This window comes from Elaeis guineensis, chromosome 1 (genome assembly GCF_000442705.2).
Source record: "Elaeis guineensis isolate ETL-2024a chromosome 1, EG11, whole genome shotgun sequence".
Lineage (NCBI taxonomy): Eukaryota > Viridiplantae > Streptophyta > Magnoliopsida > Arecales > Arecaceae > Elaeis > Elaeis guineensis.
Window position 1 is genome coordinate 184,974,110 of NC_025993.2, and position 19,212 is coordinate 184,993,321.

The following is a 19,212-nucleotide window of genomic DNA, read 5'->3' on the forward strand; positions in this document are numbered from 1 at the left end:
ATGGCAATCTGCCAGTAATCCGTCAGAAATTTTTGACATATCATGTCTGTCAGAAAATTCCGTCGGTGAAGCTCTTATTTCTAGCAGTGTGTCCCAGGTGTAAAGCTTCATACTGTCTGGACAGATATCACTTTCATCAGGCAACAGCTTCACGCAGGGAGGATCTATCTTGAGGGTGATCCTGCTACCATCATTGTTTGGATCCAGGGAGGTGCAAGGCAATTCGGAGTTCATCCACTTATTCGGGATATTTGGACCTCCTTTCGTCAAGCTGTTGAGGTCAGAGTTCAGCATGTTTATTGGAAAGTAAATACTGTAATGATTGGGTGGCGTATATGTTGCGGAGCACTTCGGTGACTGAATTTGGAGACAGGGTGAGGATTGTCTGTTGGTCCTGCGGAATTTTGTGTATTTTAATTTTTTTGACTGCTTTTGCATCAGATTAGTGTGATCGTTCGTTTGTAAAAGAAGAAGAAGAAGAAGAAGATGATGTTGTGAGAAGATTCTAGTACGAAATGGCCTGCTTTGGATGCCCACCTATTAAGCAAGAAAGGAAAGTCGGTTATCCATTTATAACTCTATATATGTATTCACACACTTTTAAATAGCCCGATCATGGAGCGGAAATTCAGAATAGCGTGACGGACTAAATCAGCCCTGCCAGGTCGGAATCAATTCCTTGTCCTATATATGCTACCCAAAAAAAGAGATTCCTTGTCCTAGACGTCAAGGGAGTGGTGGACCGCCCATCCGACCGAGCGTCGGCGGGCGGAGGAATCGCCAACGCATTCCATATAGCTGATTTTTATTAGTTCTCGGGTAGACTCATTGGCACGTAACGGAACCGGCCATAACAAATCAAATAAAATTTGTGCACTAAGACCCAAAGAAGGGTCATATTAGATGGATGATGTATAGAGACCGGTTCGGTAGTCATTCGCCGCATTATCTCTTGTATTTAAATAAAATTCAACATGGTGCCTGGTCCACCGGACGTGGTCATGTAACAATTTCCCGAAGGAAGGTTCGCCGGTTGGCCATAGCTAAAAACTTTGCGTACAACCGGGACCCACACAAGGATCGCAGGTTGAGGAAAGGTATGAAGCCAAGACCCGGTGGAAGGAGACCAAAATCTGAGGAATGCTTAACGAAATCCCTTGCTTTCAGCAATACATCTCTCTCCATGCTTACATGATTCATTGCATCCAATCTTGGCAGCTTATAATAATAAGGAAGATGCTCCGTGGTGTGTGGGTATATATATATATAGCATATGCCTTTTAGGCCCTGATGAATAAATGTCCCTTGCAAGAAAATTCCATCCACGCCCATATTAATTAATTACATCCACCCAGGCGATTCATCATATATATCTCGGTGTCTCGGCTGGCTAGCTAGCTTTGATTCCGATTGACGATGCAAGGAAACCGATTCTTCTGCAGCTTCTCTCTCCTGATTCTGCTGCTAGCTGTAGCTTTTGGACATGGTAGAGCTCACGGTGGCGGAGGTTTCGTGACGACCAACGGAACGGGCTTCGTCATGAACGGGCGCCCGTTCTACTCGAATGGCTTCAATGCTTATTGGTTGATGTACATGGCGTCCGACCCGGCGGGAAGGAGCAAGGTATCATCTGCTTTCCAACAGGCCTCCAGCCATGGGATGAAGGTGGTCAGGACTTGGGCTTTTAGTGATGGCGGACATAAAGCCCTGCAATGCTCTCCGGGCTCTTACGATGAGAATATGTTCCAGGTATGCTAGCTTTTTGCATTTTTCCCGCGAATGCTACCTTCATACATACTTCGAGATCATGCATGCATGCATGGGTAGGGAAACGCGTATGTATGTGAGCATGTATATATTTGGTGGATATTATTATAGTACATCAATTAATTAATAAGGATTTCTTTCTATCCTCATCTCTGAATTCCGTGAATGCTTTTTCAGGGATTAGACTTTGTGATTTCTGAGGCCAGAAAGTATGGGGTCTACCTGATACTGAGTTTGGTCAACAACCATGAAGATTTCGGGGGAAAGAGACAATACGTGCGGTGGGCAAGGGACGAGGGCCGGTCTACGGGCTCTGATGATGACTTCTTCCAGAATGATGTTGTCAAGTCTTTCTACAAAAACCACGTCAAGGTACATACTGCTCTCTTCTTTGTCCCGTTCCTCTAGTGCCCTCATCGATCCCTTGATATGGCCTCGCGATCTTTCTCTTAAAAAAATATTGTAGCTAGTCTTACTGTTCTATTGGACGTACCTTTGGTATTTACTGCAAATTCTCTAATAAATAATCTGTAAATGTAATATATATTAGTGCCATACACGTAATGAGCAACACTCGAACACGTTGGCCCCGCATCTAATCGAATATAATCTTACACGCACCCGCGCACACGCGCGCATATATATATAAAAGATTAGATTAGATGTATAATACATTAATTAAATAATATTTTATTAATAATAATAATAATAATAATATTTTAATAAAAATATATTTTAATAAAATAATATTTAATAATATTTTTAGAAGTTTAATAATTTTTAATGATATCAAGATAAACAATATTTATTTATATAATAATAATAATAAAATAATATATAAAAAATAGAGATGACATCTTATATTGACTTAAAAGATTATAAAATAATAAAATAATATATCGGTATTAGAGATGATATTTCATATGGAGGTATAAAATAATAAAATAATCTCTCATCGTATCATGCGTTAAATTTGTTTATTAGAGATGGATTATTTTCATCACCTAAACTTCTTAATTTGTTCCGCCGCTCCAAGCTTCCCACCCAATTGGGACTCCTGAGGACAGAAAAATAGAGGAAAATCGAGCATATGGGATTTTGTTTTGAGTTCTGGCGGTGTGAGTTGGTCCCAGGAGGTTTTGAGAGCTTTATCTTAGTAGAAGCATGATGTTTTGTAGGTTTTGTTTTCCTTTTCATTGTCTAGCCTTCCCTATTTGGCCGCTCTAAGCTTCCCACCCGATTGAGACTCATGAGGACGAAAAAAAAAAGGGAAAAACAGGGAAAAAAATAGGAAAAATCAGGGAAAACGAAGGAAAGACGGAAAAACAATTAAGGGTAAGACCTCTCCCCCACATAGATGATCATTTTTTTCCCTTTTCATTATCTTTTTCAGAGATTTGTGGGAAAGGAGAGCACTTGAGAGAGATTAGAGGGGTTTCTTAGGTTCTGATTGGGTTTTTTTTTCAAGCATACGGGATTTTGTGCAGGTTGTGGCGGTGTGAGTTGGTCTCAGGAGGTTTTGAGAGCTTGATCTTGGTGTGTGAGTTGGTCCCAGGAGGTTTTGAGAGCTTAATCTTGGTAGAAGCATGATACAACGAAGGAAAAACGGAAAAAAATTGGTGTGTTTTAAATATTTGTGTTGCTAGATATCCATGTATCAATTGTGCGGCAAATGCGTGAACTTGATTAAACAATTTTTAAGCTCCCATGGAGTCTTTAGCTCCAGTTGATTATTATTGCAAAGTTTTCGAGCTTGGTGCTGCCTTACTAGGAAACAGAATCTATCAGCGTCTTATATATATCAGATTCAAGTTAGGAGTCACATTATCATGATTTGGGTTTAGTGAAGCATTGTTCAAAATATATCACTAATGAATGTTATAGAGAAAATCTGGCTGTAGTCAGAGAGTATGGAATTGACAAAGGAACATTGGGTTGAAAAAGATTGGGCATACATAATTCTTATTGAAAAGTTTCACAAGAAGGGATGTAAATCCAGAATTATTCATGATGAAGGTTATTTTGTCAGGCAGTTGAAAATGAATCAGTAACCTGGTAGCTGTTTCTTGGTAAAAGAAAGCTTAAGAATAATTAGGACAATTATTTAGAACCAGACCCTTTTTGTCATGGTAAGTTTCCACTTTCATTTTGTATTTCTAATCAGAGAAGAGGTTGACAAAACCTACAGAAGTGGCTCAGAAAAAATTTTATTTTTACATTAGATTTGTTTGTTGAGACATACGATTCTTAGGTATGGCTGGTTGGGCCTCTGCATGACTTTTTTTTTTGCCTAAGTGATAGATAGCATGGAGTAAATAGGGAGAATGTTTGCAACCAAAAAAATAAGGAGGATGTTCATTCATGGTTGCTGTCATTCTGCATGTGATTGTCATTTAGGATAATCTACATTATGGAGTCATGTGATGTTGCATCAATTTTGATGCATGCATATATTAGTTTTATGTATTGTCAACCAATGTTCCTGCCAGTGTATTTATGCTCCTATTTCTGTTTTCTGGTTATCTTTATTGGCGTGATAAAATATGATAATTTTTGACATATCTAACTTTGACTTAATTTCATCTTAATCTGGTCAGAATAAACCCATGCATAATTGATATGATCCATTAATGCACATGGTTATACATTATTGGCTTCTAACAATTGACTTCTATAAAGGAACGGGATCCTTTGGGGTACTCAAAAAGTACCGCAGAGTGTTATGCATATATCAGGACATCCATCAAAAAAATATATATATTGGGACATCCATAAAAAAAAGAAACGATTATGTGATGTTTATCTAAACTATTCAAATATCTTTAGGGTTTATCCATTCCTCTTTTCTTAGTATTTTAATACGCGCGTGTAAGCGTACGCGGCCACCCATCTTTTGATAGACGTCTCTGAAGCATACATAACATCCTGCGGTACTTTTTAAATACCGCAGAGGATCCGTTCCCTTCTATAAAATATGAAAATTTTCAAATTTTATCTTTTGGTGCATCATGAAGTTTTGTGAAAAGGATTCTTTATTGGGATTATACAGAGAACTGAAGGATATTGTGGTTGTCAAAAGAGCAAAATGAGATGATCATGTTTTTTCCTTTTTATTATCTTTTCTAAAGATCTATGGGAGAGGAGAGCACTTGAGAGAGATTAGAGGAGTTTCTTAGATTCTGATTGGGTTTTTTTCCCAAGCATATGGGATTTTATTCGAGTTATAGCGGTGTGAGTTTGTCTCGAGAGGTTTTGAGAGCTTAATCTTGTTAGGAGCATGATATAACAAAGACAAGATAGAAACAAATTAAGGGTAAGACCTTTCCCCCACATAGATGATTATTTTTTTCCTTTTCGCTTCTTTTTCTTTTCGTTTCATTAACTTTTTCAGAGATCTGTGGGAAGAGAGAGCAGTAGACAGAGATTAGAGGGGTTTCTTAGGTTCTGATTGGGGTTTTCTCAAGGATATGGGATTTTGTGTGAGTTGTGGTTGCGCGAGTTGGTCCCGAGAGGTTTTGAGAGCTTAATCTTGGTAGAAGCATGATATGTTGTAGGATTTGGGAATTTTTGGTCTAAAAGATTCTTTTAAAGCTATAAAATTTTAATTTTTTGAGGCATTATTCTTGTGATAATGATCGAATTTTTACTTATTACATTCTTTTTGCTACTCTTGAAAGGGCAATATCTTTTGCATAATGCGATGGTCTATAATGGAGAGAGGAATGTCATGTTCTGCAAAAGTGCAGGCAGTTAGATATTTTTTTTAATAATATATTAACAAAATACTATAGAATAATTGAAACTATGTTGATGCATCAACTCTATAATTTATTTTTCTTTGACCAAATTTCTTTTCAACTTATTATAAATCTCATATTAAAGATTGTTCTTTTTGTTTGAAATATGTAAAACTTACTATTTTAAAAGTTATCATGGATCTAAGTCTGTTTTATTCTTTTCTTAATTTTTTTTAATAAATTTACTAACTTTCTAATTTTTAATTTCTTTCTCTTTTTTTTAAAGAGTATTAATTTCTTTCTCAGGTTACTTCTAAGTTTTATGTTGTGAATTTATATATTAGAATTGTCAAGATAAAATTCAGAAAAGCAGAGCTTTCCTCTATGTCATTTTGATGCTTATAGAATATGTTCTATAAATCTACCTAATCGCATCATTGGTTTTAGACTTACTAATATTAATAGCATAAAAAAATATTATTATTATTATCGATTAAACCCCTGCAATGTCGGAGTTGAGTGCTGGTTCTAAAACAAACCAATATGAAATAGATATATATAAAACAATTTTTCTGATAAAAATATTTATTAATAAAATAAATACTTCATCTTAATAAAATGTATATTAATTATCTTCTAAGTATTTATGTAATTAATAAAAATAATATTTAAAATAATATATTTTCTAAATAAAAGATATATTCCATGCATCATGCGGGTAATATACTAGCATTTATAAAACTCAAACAATAATATATATACCATCTGTTTAACAATCTTTTTGGATGATATCAATTTGCTATATTGTTTAGAATCATTATTTAAGGTTTTAAGACTATTTTCTTGAGAAAAGGAGAGAGCATTCCACCTTTTTCACAGAATTTGGGGCTTCCAATTTTAGAAACCTATTTACCGTTCTTACCAAAAAATTGTATCTGACACACACATATATATATATACATATATATGCACACATACATAAATAAAACACATGCATAATAGATCTACACGTGCATTCATACATGTATATGTAGATACATTTACACATGGAATCCTAGTGTTCCCATATACATAAAACATAAAAGTAAGTATTAATGCACACGTGTACCCCGATGCATATGCTGAGTTTCTACGCCTAAAATTAGTTTTCATACAAGACCATGAAATATTAAAGTATCTATAAATATCCGAATCAGTACCATTCTCTTTGTGTGGCCAAAATATTTTACTGAGTTCTTGAACATCTATATATGTTTGTTGACACAAGATCATATTGCTGTGATATTAATTTTGCCTGCACTGTAATATGACTAACTATTAGATTCCGCTTGCTTGAATCAGACAATCCTCACTAGGAACAACACAATGACAGGAATGGCGTACAGGGATGATCCAACCATCTTCGCATGGGAACTCATTAACGAGCCCCGGTGCCAAAGTGACCTCTCTGGCAGAATCCTACAGGTTAATACATCATTTATCTACTCATTCATAGCCTGTCAACATTTACTGAAATATAGCAAAAGAAAAAGAAAAAGAAAAAAAAATATATATATATATATATATATAACTATGTCACATGTACAATAATTAGACTGCCTTAACAGGATTGGATTACTGAGATGGCTGCTTACGTCAAGTCCATAGACAGCCGGCATCTGCTTGAAGTTGGAGCTGAAGGGTTCTATGGAGATTCGATTTTTGGAAGGAAGCAATTCAACCCTGGGGGCTGCGAGGTTGGTACAGATTTCATCGCCAACAATCAGATCCCCGAAATTGATTTCGCCACCATTCATGCGTACCCTGATCAGTGGTAAATCTCAGTCTTCATGGCCACAGCTTTTCTACTTGCTTCATTTATGATGGATATATATATATAGAGAGAGAGAGAGAGGTATGTCATAAGCTGACCCTGACCATATGATCGCCAGAATAGAATGAAGACAGACCGATGCGTTGCCTGGGTTTGAATGAATAGTATTCTTGTCCCGTAAAACCACACCACGAGCAACCCCAAACCCCAGGAGTAAGACTAATCCTCCAGCCAACGGCGCACACAACACCATCACCAACACCGGTTTAATGTCTAAACCTCTCCGGGTGGTATGACCATTAATTGTACCGTTGCTCCAATTCAATAGGTGAATGAGAGTTGCGAGAAATTCAAGTGTTGGACGAGCTCGATCGAAACGAAGTCCCCCAGTAAAATAATCTTGTCACCTCTCACAGCTAAATATTCTGGTACAGGTCCAATAAAACTCCCACACTACACGAGAATTGATGATATGGGTCGGACTTAAAATTGCTTGAAATAAAGATGCTACTTGATGGAGCAAATCCTCAACCTAGCTACTCTACCTAGCTCCATTCATGAGTCTTTGCGCTGCTCGCGTGCAGGATCCCAGGATCAAGTGAGCAGGCTCAGTTGGTTTTCCTCCAGCATTGGATACAATCCCACATTGGAGATGCAGATGCAGTTGTGAGGAAGCCACTAGTCATTACGGAGTTCGGCAAGTCCTCCAGGCTTTCAGGCTACACGGTTCGCAAGAGAGACACCATGTATCGGATGGTGTACAACTCAATATATGCATCAGCCAGAAGTGGCGGCCCCTGCAGAGGTGGCCTATTCTGGCAGCTGTTGATTCAGGGGATGGATGGCTTCAGAGATGGCTATGAGATCATATTTTCTGAATGCCCCCTCATTGAAAATATCATCTCTCGGCAATCCCGTAGGACCTCAAGCCTAATAAGCACCCCATATACACATCAAAGACGTGAACATTTCATTCAGAAACAACAGCAAGGGAGCTGCAAGTAGCAGCAAATGAGCAGACCACCTGAGAAACATCTCTCTCTCTCTCTCTTTTGGGTGTACATGTGAGAAACTAGTTCGCAAGGGTAGGGATTTTAGAGATTTGTTGCCCACTCTAAAGCATTTGAAACAGTTGCTCTGGGACTGAGCAACACATTCTACTATGCAAGGATCAGGTTAGGGTTCCCTCCTATTTTTTTATTAAGTTTATTTATCAGTTCTTTTTGATCTTGACAATCAGTAATATGTTATTGAGCGTTGACATATTACCGAGCTTCCTCTCCCCAAATCCCCATGGAGCTTCCTCCCATCCTAAATAAACGTATGGACGCACGCCAGTCCATGCACACGCGTGACACACACACACACCAACACACACACACACAGAGAGAGAGAGAGTAATCATGTTGGCATGGTCAGCTCTTATACATACAAAAGTTAAAATTTTGATTTCTTTGTGCATAACTGTGACAAACCTCATGATTGTCAATTTTTTAATGTAATCTATGTTTCCTCTCAAAAAGATGTGATCAATGTTCATGATAATAATTCTGTGATGCTTTGTGAAGACCCATTCATTTGTCAGATTTGATTTGATTTTAATATATAAAAGATAATACCTATTCCGATGATTTTTTTTTTCTTTTTTTTAAAGTGTAAACGAGGGAAGTGTAAGCTTCCTTAGATTTATTGTTGGTCCAAGACGTTGCGATAAAATAAGGGAAAGTCACTATAGCATAGCTACTGCGATTAAGTTGAATCTACTATTTTTGCTTGGTATTAATACATCCAAGGTCCATTTTAAACTTAAAATAGTTTCTAGCTCCCTTGACCATTTGCATGATTTCTCTGATGGAACCCTTATTTATTTTCTTTTTGGTGCAAGATGCAGTCTATCTAAAGCTTGTCCAAGACAGTCTCTCTAATATTTCCTATTTCTATCTTCCATAATCAATTTGAGATAACATCAGACTTTACAAATACAGGATACTTGTTACGTTCAAACTAGCAAATTTTGCAACTACATTGTCAGACGTATGTAACAATTGCGTCATATATATGCAGATTAAATTGTGTTTCCATTGTCTACGCTGGGTATTTCCAAAAAAAAATAAGAGATAAAATGTTTTATTTTAAACCTTCACCAGCCAACCGTGGTTTACTTGGTGGCTTTTCCAAGAAAGCATTAATTTAAATCCTTTTAAGAACCAATTTTGAAAATGAAGTCTTCTTTCCAACCAAAAAAACACACCTTTCCACGACTCTTCAGATATCAGTGAACGTTCATTAGTTTGACCCATCAGTGCAAAATATGATCAAATATTGGACTACATTGTATCTTAAAGACTTATCGATGAAGATGAATAAAACCTTAAAGAAAGTGACAGTGTTATATGCCTTGTAGCCATCCTCCTTTTCAAGTTTTTATATTTTTTTCCCCTTTTGATCCAACAATACATGTGCCAGGCAGAGAATAATGCATGAAAAATTTGAATTTACAAACCAACACCAATAAAAATTGTACTAGTGCAAAATTTCATTATTTTGTTCTCAGGCATGATACAGATGGGAAACAAATGGTTTAGGCTTGATGTTATGGTTTTTACATGGTATCATCAGGATTTTCATTTATTTAGGATATGCCCGGAATCACCATTACATGCATGGCTTATTCATCAATGTATATCCACGTGAAAAAGATTCACGGGAGGGTGATTACAAACCGAGCAGAATGGGGTTGTTTCCCATGAGCCATAGATGGAGATACAGCTGCTGCTATGTTGATGGTACTGCCGTGGAATTCTTAGTTGCTGTTGTTCCATCTGAAAATGGCAAAAAAGATTACTCTGAGCTTAGCATAGCAAATCCATGAGCCTCCATCACGTTACACATTATGAATAGCTGATGATGGATATTTACAAGTATCTCCAATTCACTGAACATTGCTGCAACAAAACCTCTAGATGATGGTACCATCTGGAATAACAGAGTTCTTCAACACCACAGTGATTCCAGAACGAATATAGAATCCATCTGTTGGTTTATCAGCTTCCTCCACATTCTGGTATCAAATACATGATAAAACATGCAACAGGTTAGTATGCAAAGTTCACTTCCCACCAGATAAGTGGAAAAAAGAAACTAAACATATAAGGGAAACAACAATTAAAACCGTAGGCATTATTTTATGCATGACTGAATACATAGTCTACCATAACTTCTTCCCCATTTATGTTATAAATATTTCTATAACATCTTTAAATAAGAAATGAGAACAAAATCCAAACTCATCCAGAGATTCTATAAAAATAAAGCTCGACAACTATTTATTTTCCTGCAGTCTACCATAACTTCTTCCCCATTTATGTTATAAATATTTCTATAACATCTTTAAATAAGAAATGAGAACAAAATCCAAACTCATCCAGAGATTCTATAAAAATAAAGCTCGACAACTATTTATTTTCCTGCAGTTGAACTTTTCTTTGTTGACCCCTACCTTTGCTGCAGTTAAGTTAGCCCCTGTACAAACTACTCTAGCTGCAAAGATTTATTTTTATTTTTTTGTATAAGGGAAGCTGCAAAGAATTCAACATCCAACAGAGTGTGATGATGACTTGCACCCAACATGTATTCAGAAGTAATAACATTTGCTACATTCAATCCTCAACAGAGCAATGGATGACTGCAAAATGCCATGCTGTCTGCGCACAGCCACCTCAAGGTCTCAGTCCTGAACACTGCGAACAGATACAGATAATAATAACATACATCAACTCACTTTATACTGTCTTGACTCCTTTAGTTAGCAAACCCATTGTGAAACCTACTTGTGGGTGCATAAACATCTAGGTAGAAGTGTATGATTTAAATCGATATTCTTGACTTGCAGTGTAGATATTGAAACTCCTCACAAAATTACTCTGCTTCATCTGAACTTTGGATGTATGATGACAAGCCTTCCACAGATTCTACTTGCTATGATCCTCCTCTAAACAATTTATTGCCATATTTCCAAACAGAATTTTCCTATATCACACATGTGGCACGCTGGTTCATCATTGCTCTTGCTTCTAAGTTGTTATGATGTGTTTGTTTAAACTGGTCAGTGTACCAGTAACATTATCAACTAATGCTCTCTTTTGATTGTCATCCACTTAGCTTGAGCTTCTTCTCTTTTTCAAGCTTTAAGCCAGTTTGATGTTATTTAGGCCAATGATTTTATTTGTTACTGGTCATCAACCAGATATAATGCTTCAAAATTCTCTTCGTTTCAAGGCTAAGAAAAAGGCCATTGTCTTGGATGTAGAGGCTGACAAGTGCCTTTCCATGGATACCACAATGTTATTTTGCTTAGAGGCCCTCTTATCCACATGGCATCCATCAGTCACGTAGTCATATCATACCAAAATACTACTTACCAAATTACAAAACATCAAAGACAAGTGCATAAAGTGATCATCATTTCATTTGGCAGAGTCAAACTGCTAGGGCATTCTCCATCTACTATGCTTCCACCTTATAGCTTGGCATCTTCTTTGCAAAGTTTCATGTCATTCAGAAGTTCTTTTAAATAAACATCTCTCCATGAGTTGACCACCGAGATATCAAAAATCCTATTGTGGAAAAATAATGTCATAATGTCTGCTCCTATATTATAAGCGCAAGTACCTCAAAGGAAGGGGTGCACATAGGTTCGGTTGGTTTAGGTTGGAGGCTAACCTAGAAGCGGCCCAATTCTAATCAGTTCTCAATTTTTTGAACTGAAATTGGACTGATCAATGTACGAACCAACTGAATGCAACCCAATTAAGGTTGGGTTGGTTCTTGGATTATTATCCAAAATTTTGGAAAAAAGTACTTAAAAAATTGATTCTATTCAAAAATATATTAAAATCTAATAGATGAAAATAAAATTTTATGTCCATCAATTTAACCATAAGTATCTTACACATCCAACCATCAAAAGAGAAAGAGATGGTAAAGACTAAAGAATCTGGAAAGAGAGGACACTAGGATCAAATGTTGCACAATATACAATTATAGTATTGTATTATATATAGTATCAATATGCATATGTTAGATATGGATTGGGTTGGGTTAGGTCAGGTTACGCCACCACCATAAAAGATCAGAACAGGAGCCGATCACCGTATCCTCCTCAGAACCCAAACCGAACCAACCCAATATTAGCAGTTCAGTTTCATTCTCAGGTTGCTCCAAAGCCATGTGCAGTCCTACTCGAAGGCAAATAAAATAGTTGGGCTGACACTAACCATCTTTCGGCTAGAAATATCTTTGACGTCATGTACTAGTGACTTAACTGACAAAAAATATAAAAAGAATAACAAATTTAGTAGTTTTATTATTTATGGGTGCCATTGTCTCAGCAAACTACTATATTGTAATAATTAATGTTCAGACTTAAGGATTGCATAATGCTTCTTAATAATGATTTAAGTCTATTGGCATGGGGCTGGCACAGCACGTCACACCCATGACAATGCACATCAGGTGTTGAAAAAAAATAAATAACTTAAAAACTATGAAAACTATATTTAATGTATTTATTTTTTGAAGAAAGGACTTAATGTGTGCCAGTGCCAGTACTTGCCCAGAAGAGCAGCCTAAAGCCATGCTTCATATAACTCATTCTTATCAAATCCAAACAGTGGATGACAAAGTATCTGGATGAGATTCAAAGTTCAGGTTTAATATTACGATGCAATGAATCGATTGTTTTCTGCATGACTAAAGCATATATAGTGTGCTTGAGAGTATCTTACATCTGCATTTGCAATGATCACGCTCTTTCCGATCCTGCCATTTTTGTCGATGATACAGTTCCTATTGCAAAGGGGCAGATTAGGTGGATGTCAAGGTTATCTGAATCAGTCTATAAAATGAGCTCTATCACAAACGCTACCTAATCTTACTGTTCTCTCCAACGCCAACTGGAACCTTCCCCTCAGCCAGGAAAGATGCTCTCTCTGCCTCAGTCTGATAATAGTCTGCACCCATCATCATGGTATCCTGACAAACAGATTCCAACAGTCAATTTGGAAAAAAGAAATTCGAAATCGAGAACCCATATTGTGAAAACAAAACTTACAAAACTATCCTAACATCAAGATAAAGAAAAGAATTCTATTCCCCCAACAGAAATCAAATTTTCATGATCCCTACTAAAGAACAATTAAAAAAACTTTCATACAACCCTTTCACCCACAAAACCTCTTCCGGAACAAAATAGAAGAAAAGATAAAATTTCTACATTAAAGTATAGAAGCAAAGTGAAAAATTACATAAAAACAAAATCAGAATGCCATAAATTTAAAGAGCATATAAATCTACCTAAATTGTACGAGTAGATAATTCCTAATGATTGGTCCATCAGAATCAGGTCTGTTTTCTTAATTTTCTTACTTACAGAATGAGTTGTGTTTTTCAGGAAATTAACATATTAATGTCATAAAACCTCCTAAATAAATTTTCCAAGCACATGCTTAACTTGATTAATAGCACAGATCACAAGTATAAATGGTAAAAAGCTCCACATCTGCAAAGGATTTGAATTTTATGCATGAGAAAGAAGTTACCTTAAGCTCCACCCCATACTCTAATCTTGAGCGAACACCAACTATGGAATGTTCAATGCTGCATTGTGTCAAGAAGCATCCATGTGAAATTATAGAGTCTACAACCTGTAGAGAACATACATATCATGGTCAAAGAGCTTCCTATAAAGTGCTTGCAGCCAAAAACTCAAATGATTGTACCATACCCTGCATTGTTCTATCTTAGTTGGTGGTAAAAACCGTGGTGATGTAAAAATAGGCTTCTTAGGATCATGAAAATGAAACTTGGGAGACTTCAAAGAACATTGTACAATCAGTTAGAAAAGGATATCAGAATCATCTTTTAGTAGACTAAGATAAACTTATACAAAGAATTAGCTATCTTGAGATGTACCTGATCAGTGAGAGACAAATTTGCATCAAAAAATGATTTTATTGTTCCAATATCCTCCCAGTATCCATCAAATAGATATGCCTATCCAAGACAGATGCCCACTTCGTTAGTTAGAGAAAACTCAGCTGGGTTTAATTTATTAAAGGAATTCAGCCCCTTTTCACATCAAAATTTGTATTTGACAGAATCACCAGTTTTGAAGTTCGCATGCTGGCACTATCATGCACCAAAACAGCTGCAGGTTTATAGTAAGCATATCCACATTCAGGAGCATGACTTTGTGAAAGCTAAATACCTGCACATTGTAGTCTTTAGCAGCCATTGGTATGATCTCTGAGCCAAAATCATTAGCAGTAGGATAGTGCCATCTAAAGGAAAGCAGAAAAGCAGTGTTAGAAGAGATGAGAAACATCACCATCCAGCTACAAAAGAAATTAATACCTTAAAGAAAACCTCAAATAGAAATATATGTTAAATAAGAATCCATGTTAAATCTGATTATCTGAATATTTGCAGTCTCACTGCATTTGTGATATTTCTATGCATCTCACTGCATGTTCAATGTTATCATAGAAATTTGTTGACATCAATAAAAGTATTCTTAGGCATCTTAGAGACAACCTTTAAGGAAACTAAAGACCATATCCTAGTTCAGGAATAACTTACTACTAAGTTCCATTTCTACACTTTAAATTGTCCACACTTCAATGTTTCTTGTCATTCACAGTGCTCAAAAAAAAAGTGCATATGTTTGACAGCATGATTGAATGGTAAAACACACAGCATTTTTCTGTTAAAAGAACAAGTATGACTAAGAATTACCTTAGAAGCTTCAGAAGGACATCTATCTTGAACACATATATTCCCATTGATGCAATGTATTTATAATTTTTTGCATATTCAGGAGGCAATCCTAAGACAGTTGTGTCTACTTGCTGCAACATTGAAAACTCAGTTAAACATGAGTTCCCAAATACAACAATATACTTGCCAAAATATTTTAAGATTACTTTCCTATATTTTAGTTGGAAAGTTCGATTACCAATTGGTGAATTAGAATATAAAAGCAGAAACTTATGCAGATGAAAGATATATACCATAGTCCTCAGATTTTCACCCTTTGGCTTTTCAAGAAACTGATGGATTCGCCCCATTTTGTCAACCTTCATCAATCCAAAATCTGAAGCACGACTGCAGGGGAGAAAGAAAAAAAAAAATCAAGACAGATCATTATTCTGAGAAAAGGGGAGGCTAGGCCATCCAATTTGAATTAGAAGATAAGGGAAATATGTACAGAGAAACATGTATAGACAGGTTTGTCATATAAAATGTCGCGCATACGACGTTGACAGTTGACTGCATAATTTTTTAAAAAAAAAAGAAAAGAAAAGAAAGAAAATGAAAGAAAGAGAGGCAGCTGCATATAAAAAATTGCATTCAGGGTAGATGCAAGCTATCATGTGCAGACCTGGATATTCAGCTAATATACACATGTAGAAGCAAGGTGGTGCAGAAACAAAGGAATAAGCTTTGTGATTTCCAATGGAAACTGGATAATTGTGTCGATGTGGTTTGAGAAGTGTACAAAAATTCATGTACGGCATCAGATTCGTGCCCCCACAGAAAGCACTGATTCCAATAGGTGCATTGTTATTCATAAAGAACAAATTATTAAAAATGTTTGTGATTAAAGTCAAACTGAAGCTCAGATTAAGTTACCTGTCATCAATTGGGACACAAGAAACAGAAATATCTGCCCCACAGTTAATGTGTTTCTGCAAAAAAGTACAAATTCTGAATCAGTGACTAATCATGCAGATTTACATCCCATATATCAATGCTGTATTCAGTTAGAAACTTAAATCTAACCTGCACAAAGTCCATGTAATTCATTCGATACAGATGATCGCCAGACAAAATCAGTATGTTCTCTATATGTCTAAGTTTTGCATCCTGCATGGAAGCAGAAAACATAAATAAAGTGGGCAATAGCATTATGTGCAGGCATGCATAACCAGACATAATGCATATGCTTTAGAGGTATTGGTTGCATACTTGATTTAGAGCATGAGAGGACACTAAATAACATGAAAACTCAGAATTAAATGATGACAGCAGCATTATGTGCAAGCATGCAAAACCAGCCGTATGGCATCTGCTTTAGAGGTGTTGGTGGCATACTTGATTTAGGGCATGAGAGGAAGCTAAAATAACATGAAAAGAAAAACTTAAATAAGGTGGCACACACAAATTGCAAACCTCAAATAGCCATATGAATTGCCTAACAGCATCTGCTGTTCCCTGAAACCATCTCTTCCCAAATTCTCCGGGTGTTTGTGTTGCTGCTAGCACCTAAATAGAAACAAACAAAACAAAAGTTAATTTAGCAACTTAATCCTAGTATGGTGAAGAGAAAAGAAACTAGCATCAAATTATTGATATAATGTAGCATACCTCTACAAATCCATCACCAAAATTTACACCGTTACCTAAGTTATATGTCCGAGCAAGATGGTGATTCAGAGACTGAGAGTTAAATTGAGTTAGAACATAAATTTTATTTATTCCACTGTTGATGCAATTGCTCATTGGTACATCAATAAGCCTATAACAACCTCCAATTGGTACCTGATAGCCACAAACACATGTTATAAAAGAGATACAAATGCATAATTTGTATTTTTATATTTATACAATAACGCATATAGGAGAAACAGAAGGATTACAAATTACTACAATAAGTGTGCCATAAAAATTAGTTCTTGGATGTTTCTCCAACAGATAAATAAAGTCTGTGCAGTTCCAAATCCATAGGTTTATAATCAAGGAAACAAGGGGCTAAGCTTCTGTAATTATCAGCAAAAAGCTAAAATAAAGGCAAATTTAAGCCAATCAAAGCTTGACATTTTTATAGAGATTTCCAGGCTTATGTTAATTTATCCTACTCTGGCTTTCTTTTCTGATAATTCCTTTGCAGTCATAAATCAAAGAGTTTAAAATCTCCAGAAATATAGCAGGAACACAGAATAATATCTGATAGGAATTTAAATAGACCATGACTTCGGTGCTGGATGAGTGATTTGAATCCAATGAGTTCATGAAACAATAAAAGGAAAAAAAAAAACCCAAAAATACTAAATGAAGCAACATTTTATGCTCCAGACAGCATAAGAAACAAAAATATTCCTCAGTTTCTCAAGAATGCTTACAGCTGGTTTCGCCCTTCTTCGAGTGAGAGGAAAAAGTCGAGTTCCAGCTCCTCCGCCTAATATGATCGAGGCAACAGTTCCCGGATCGACTAGTGGCCTTTCGAAGGCCGGCGCGTCAACGGGCTGTGCCTAATTCAAGAAAAAACAAAGTAAATCTTCTACCAAGTAATAAATCGAAGGATTGAAACCCCATTAAGCATCATGTGGCTGGTTTTGCATCAAAAGTGCATAAGAATCCAATCTTTCTTGCTAAAACATATAAAGAAAAAAAAAAGAAAGAAACAGTATGCGCACTGATATATAACACACATACAAGGAGAGCTCACTGAGTCAACCTTAATGGTGCAAAGGATTAAAGCCGACCCCCATACGACAGAGAAGGCTTCGAAGAGGCAAAAACAAACAAGATGTTCCTAACGCAGGATCTATCTTAAAATGGGCTAGCCACCAGATATCAACCAATTAAAGAGATGAAGAAAAGAGAGATAGAGAGAGCTACCATGAAGTTTTTGGCAACGTCAGCAAGAACAGAGTTGATGGTGGTGGCGACGAGCGGCTTGCCAAGATCCCTTCTGAGTCGACCATCTCCATGATTCCTGGGCGACCCTCCTGCGCGGCAAACTCTCTCGCCAAGAAAGGATGACGACCCAGCAGACACCAGAGCTCTGCCCCGGAGCCGAGGGAGAACCAGTGAGCAGTGATCGCCGCCGCCCGACCCGAGAGCCATAGTGTGCGTGGGCAGCGCCTCCGCCATGGCCGATAACTCCAGAAAATCCAAGGATCGCTTCTAGCTTCCCTCGCTCGAACACCCAAGAAAAAGCCCAGAGAAAAGGAAAGGAAAGGGAAACCCACCGGCGCGGTAAAGATGGTACCTTTCTTGCTTCACTCTTCACTCGCTGGTCTCTTCGGATTCCAGTCCTCCACGCCCGTTTCTGGTCCTGGCACCGCCCCTACATAAAGGAAAGATGTGCGTGTGTGTGACAGAGAGAGAGAGAGAGAGAGAGAGAGGAGAAGCGCCCAGAAACAGGAAACACTGCTCGCTAGTATGTGCATGCCCCAGCTGCTGGGTAACTGGAGGCGGCACGTCTCTTTGGCCAACTCACCTCGAAATGCAGTGATTTATGAGAGGTTGCTATCGATGCTTGGTTGCTGCAATGCTACTGAAGGGAGCCTAAACACTCTTTACCCAAAAAAAAAAAAAAGAAAGAGATTTTTATAGACTCAGTACATCTTGAAAACAAGATAACCATGCTTTAAAACAATCAATGTCGGACAAATGCAAGAAAGACGAGGAATAAAATAGTCGCATGCATGGTGAAGGAATGGGTGGGTTACTTCGTAACAATATGCAAAGAATGTCATCAAATTCTATAGAATCTAGATTCGGAGCACTCATAAGAGAGAGGAATGTGAGATAATATAAAAAATATTACGAAGACATGGAGAAAGCGTCCATTTCGGATTAGTTAGCATGCACGGAGCAAAGAGCTGAAGATCTCAGCAGCAAATATAGGAAGATCTCAACTGAATGGGACCGATGGGAGAGAAAAAAATTTGTAGCTTTTCGTGGGGGCGAAATTTCCTCAACACGTGGCTACTCTCTAATGGGCTGTGTAAGAGATTCTGCGCTGCCTTTTATTCACGAGTTCGTGAGGCTGAACTCCAACCATAAAAGTTATTATCCCTGACTCGTCACGTGATACACATAAACGCA

At 37.0% G+C, this 19,212-nt stretch overlaps 2 protein-coding genes across 3 annotated transcripts; one reads left to right on the forward strand and one right to left on the reverse strand.

Annotated features, from left to right (window-relative positions):
- Nucleotides 1-1,163: 1,163 nt before the first annotated feature.
- Nucleotides 1,164-8,480, forward strand: LOC105040138 (putative mannan endo-1,4-beta-mannosidase 9). The gene is made up of 5 exons (XM_010916538.4): nucleotides 1,164-1,749; nucleotides 1,945-2,139; nucleotides 6,846-6,968; nucleotides 7,112-7,317; nucleotides 7,902-8,480. The coding sequence occupies exons 1-5, from the start codon at nucleotides 1,417-1,419 to the stop codon at nucleotides 8,320-8,322; spliced, it is 1,278 nt and encodes a 425-aa protein (XP_010914840.1). The 5' UTR covers nucleotides 1,164-1,416; the 3' UTR covers nucleotides 8,323-8,480.
- A 1,349-nt stretch (nucleotides 8,481-9,829) lies between these two features.
- On the reverse strand, nucleotides 9,830-18,536 carry LOC105040139 (glucose-1-phosphate adenylyltransferase large subunit 4, chloroplastic/amyloplastic). 2 transcript variants are annotated; one of them, XM_010916539.4, is made up of 16 exons: nucleotides 17,998-18,531; nucleotides 17,499-17,627; nucleotides 16,744-16,917; nucleotides 16,549-16,641; nucleotides 16,159-16,242; nucleotides 16,009-16,064; nucleotides 15,387-15,480; nucleotides 15,112-15,224; nucleotides 14,585-14,657; nucleotides 14,290-14,370; nucleotides 14,102-14,188; nucleotides 13,917-14,021; nucleotides 13,244-13,350; nucleotides 13,104-13,164; nucleotides 10,237-10,378; nucleotides 9,830-10,139 (listed from the first exon to the last, which is right to left on the reverse strand). In XM_010916539.4, the coding sequence occupies exons 1-15, from the start codon at nucleotides 18,250-18,252 to the stop codon at nucleotides 10,277-10,279; spliced, it is 1,614 nt and encodes a 537-aa protein (XP_010914841.1). In that variant the 5' UTR covers nucleotides 18,253-18,531; the 3' UTR covers nucleotides 9,830-10,139; nucleotides 10,237-10,276. The 2 variants fall into 2 exon arrangements, with proteins under 2 accessions (XP_010914841.1, XP_029118864.1); XM_029263031.2 differs by having other exon boundaries at nucleotides 9,830-10,378; nucleotides 13,254-13,350; nucleotides 17,998-18,536.
- Between the last annotated feature and the right edge of the window lie 676 nt (nucleotides 18,537-19,212).

Excerpts from the sequence above, each read along its gene's own strand:
- LOC105040138 (XM_010916538.4), top strand. The coding sequence starts at position 1,417 with ATGCAAGGAAACCGATTCTTCTGCAGCTTCTCTCTCCTGATTCTGCTG. Across the intron at positions 1,750-1,944 it reads ACGATGAGAATATGTTCCAG|GGATTAGACTTTGTGATTTC; the intron begins GTATGCTAGCTT and ends ATGCTTTTTCAG. Across the intron at positions 7,318-7,901 it reads CATGCGTACCCTGATCAGTG|GATCCCAGGATCAAGTGAGC; the intron begins GTAAATCTCAGT and ends GCTCGCGTGCAG.
- LOC105040139 (XM_010916539.4), bottom strand. The coding sequence starts at position 18,252 with ATGGCGGAGGCGCTGCCCACGCACACTATGGCTCTCGGGTCGGGCGGC. Across the intron at positions 16,642-16,743 it reads TTGGTGATGGATTTGTAGAG|GTGCTAGCAGCAACACAAAC; the intron begins GTATGCTACATT and ends GTTTCTATTTAG. Across the intron at positions 14,658-15,111 it reads GTCCTTCTGAAGCTTCTAAG|ATGGCACTATCCTACTGCTA; the intron begins GTAATTCTTAGT and ends GCTTTCCTTTAG.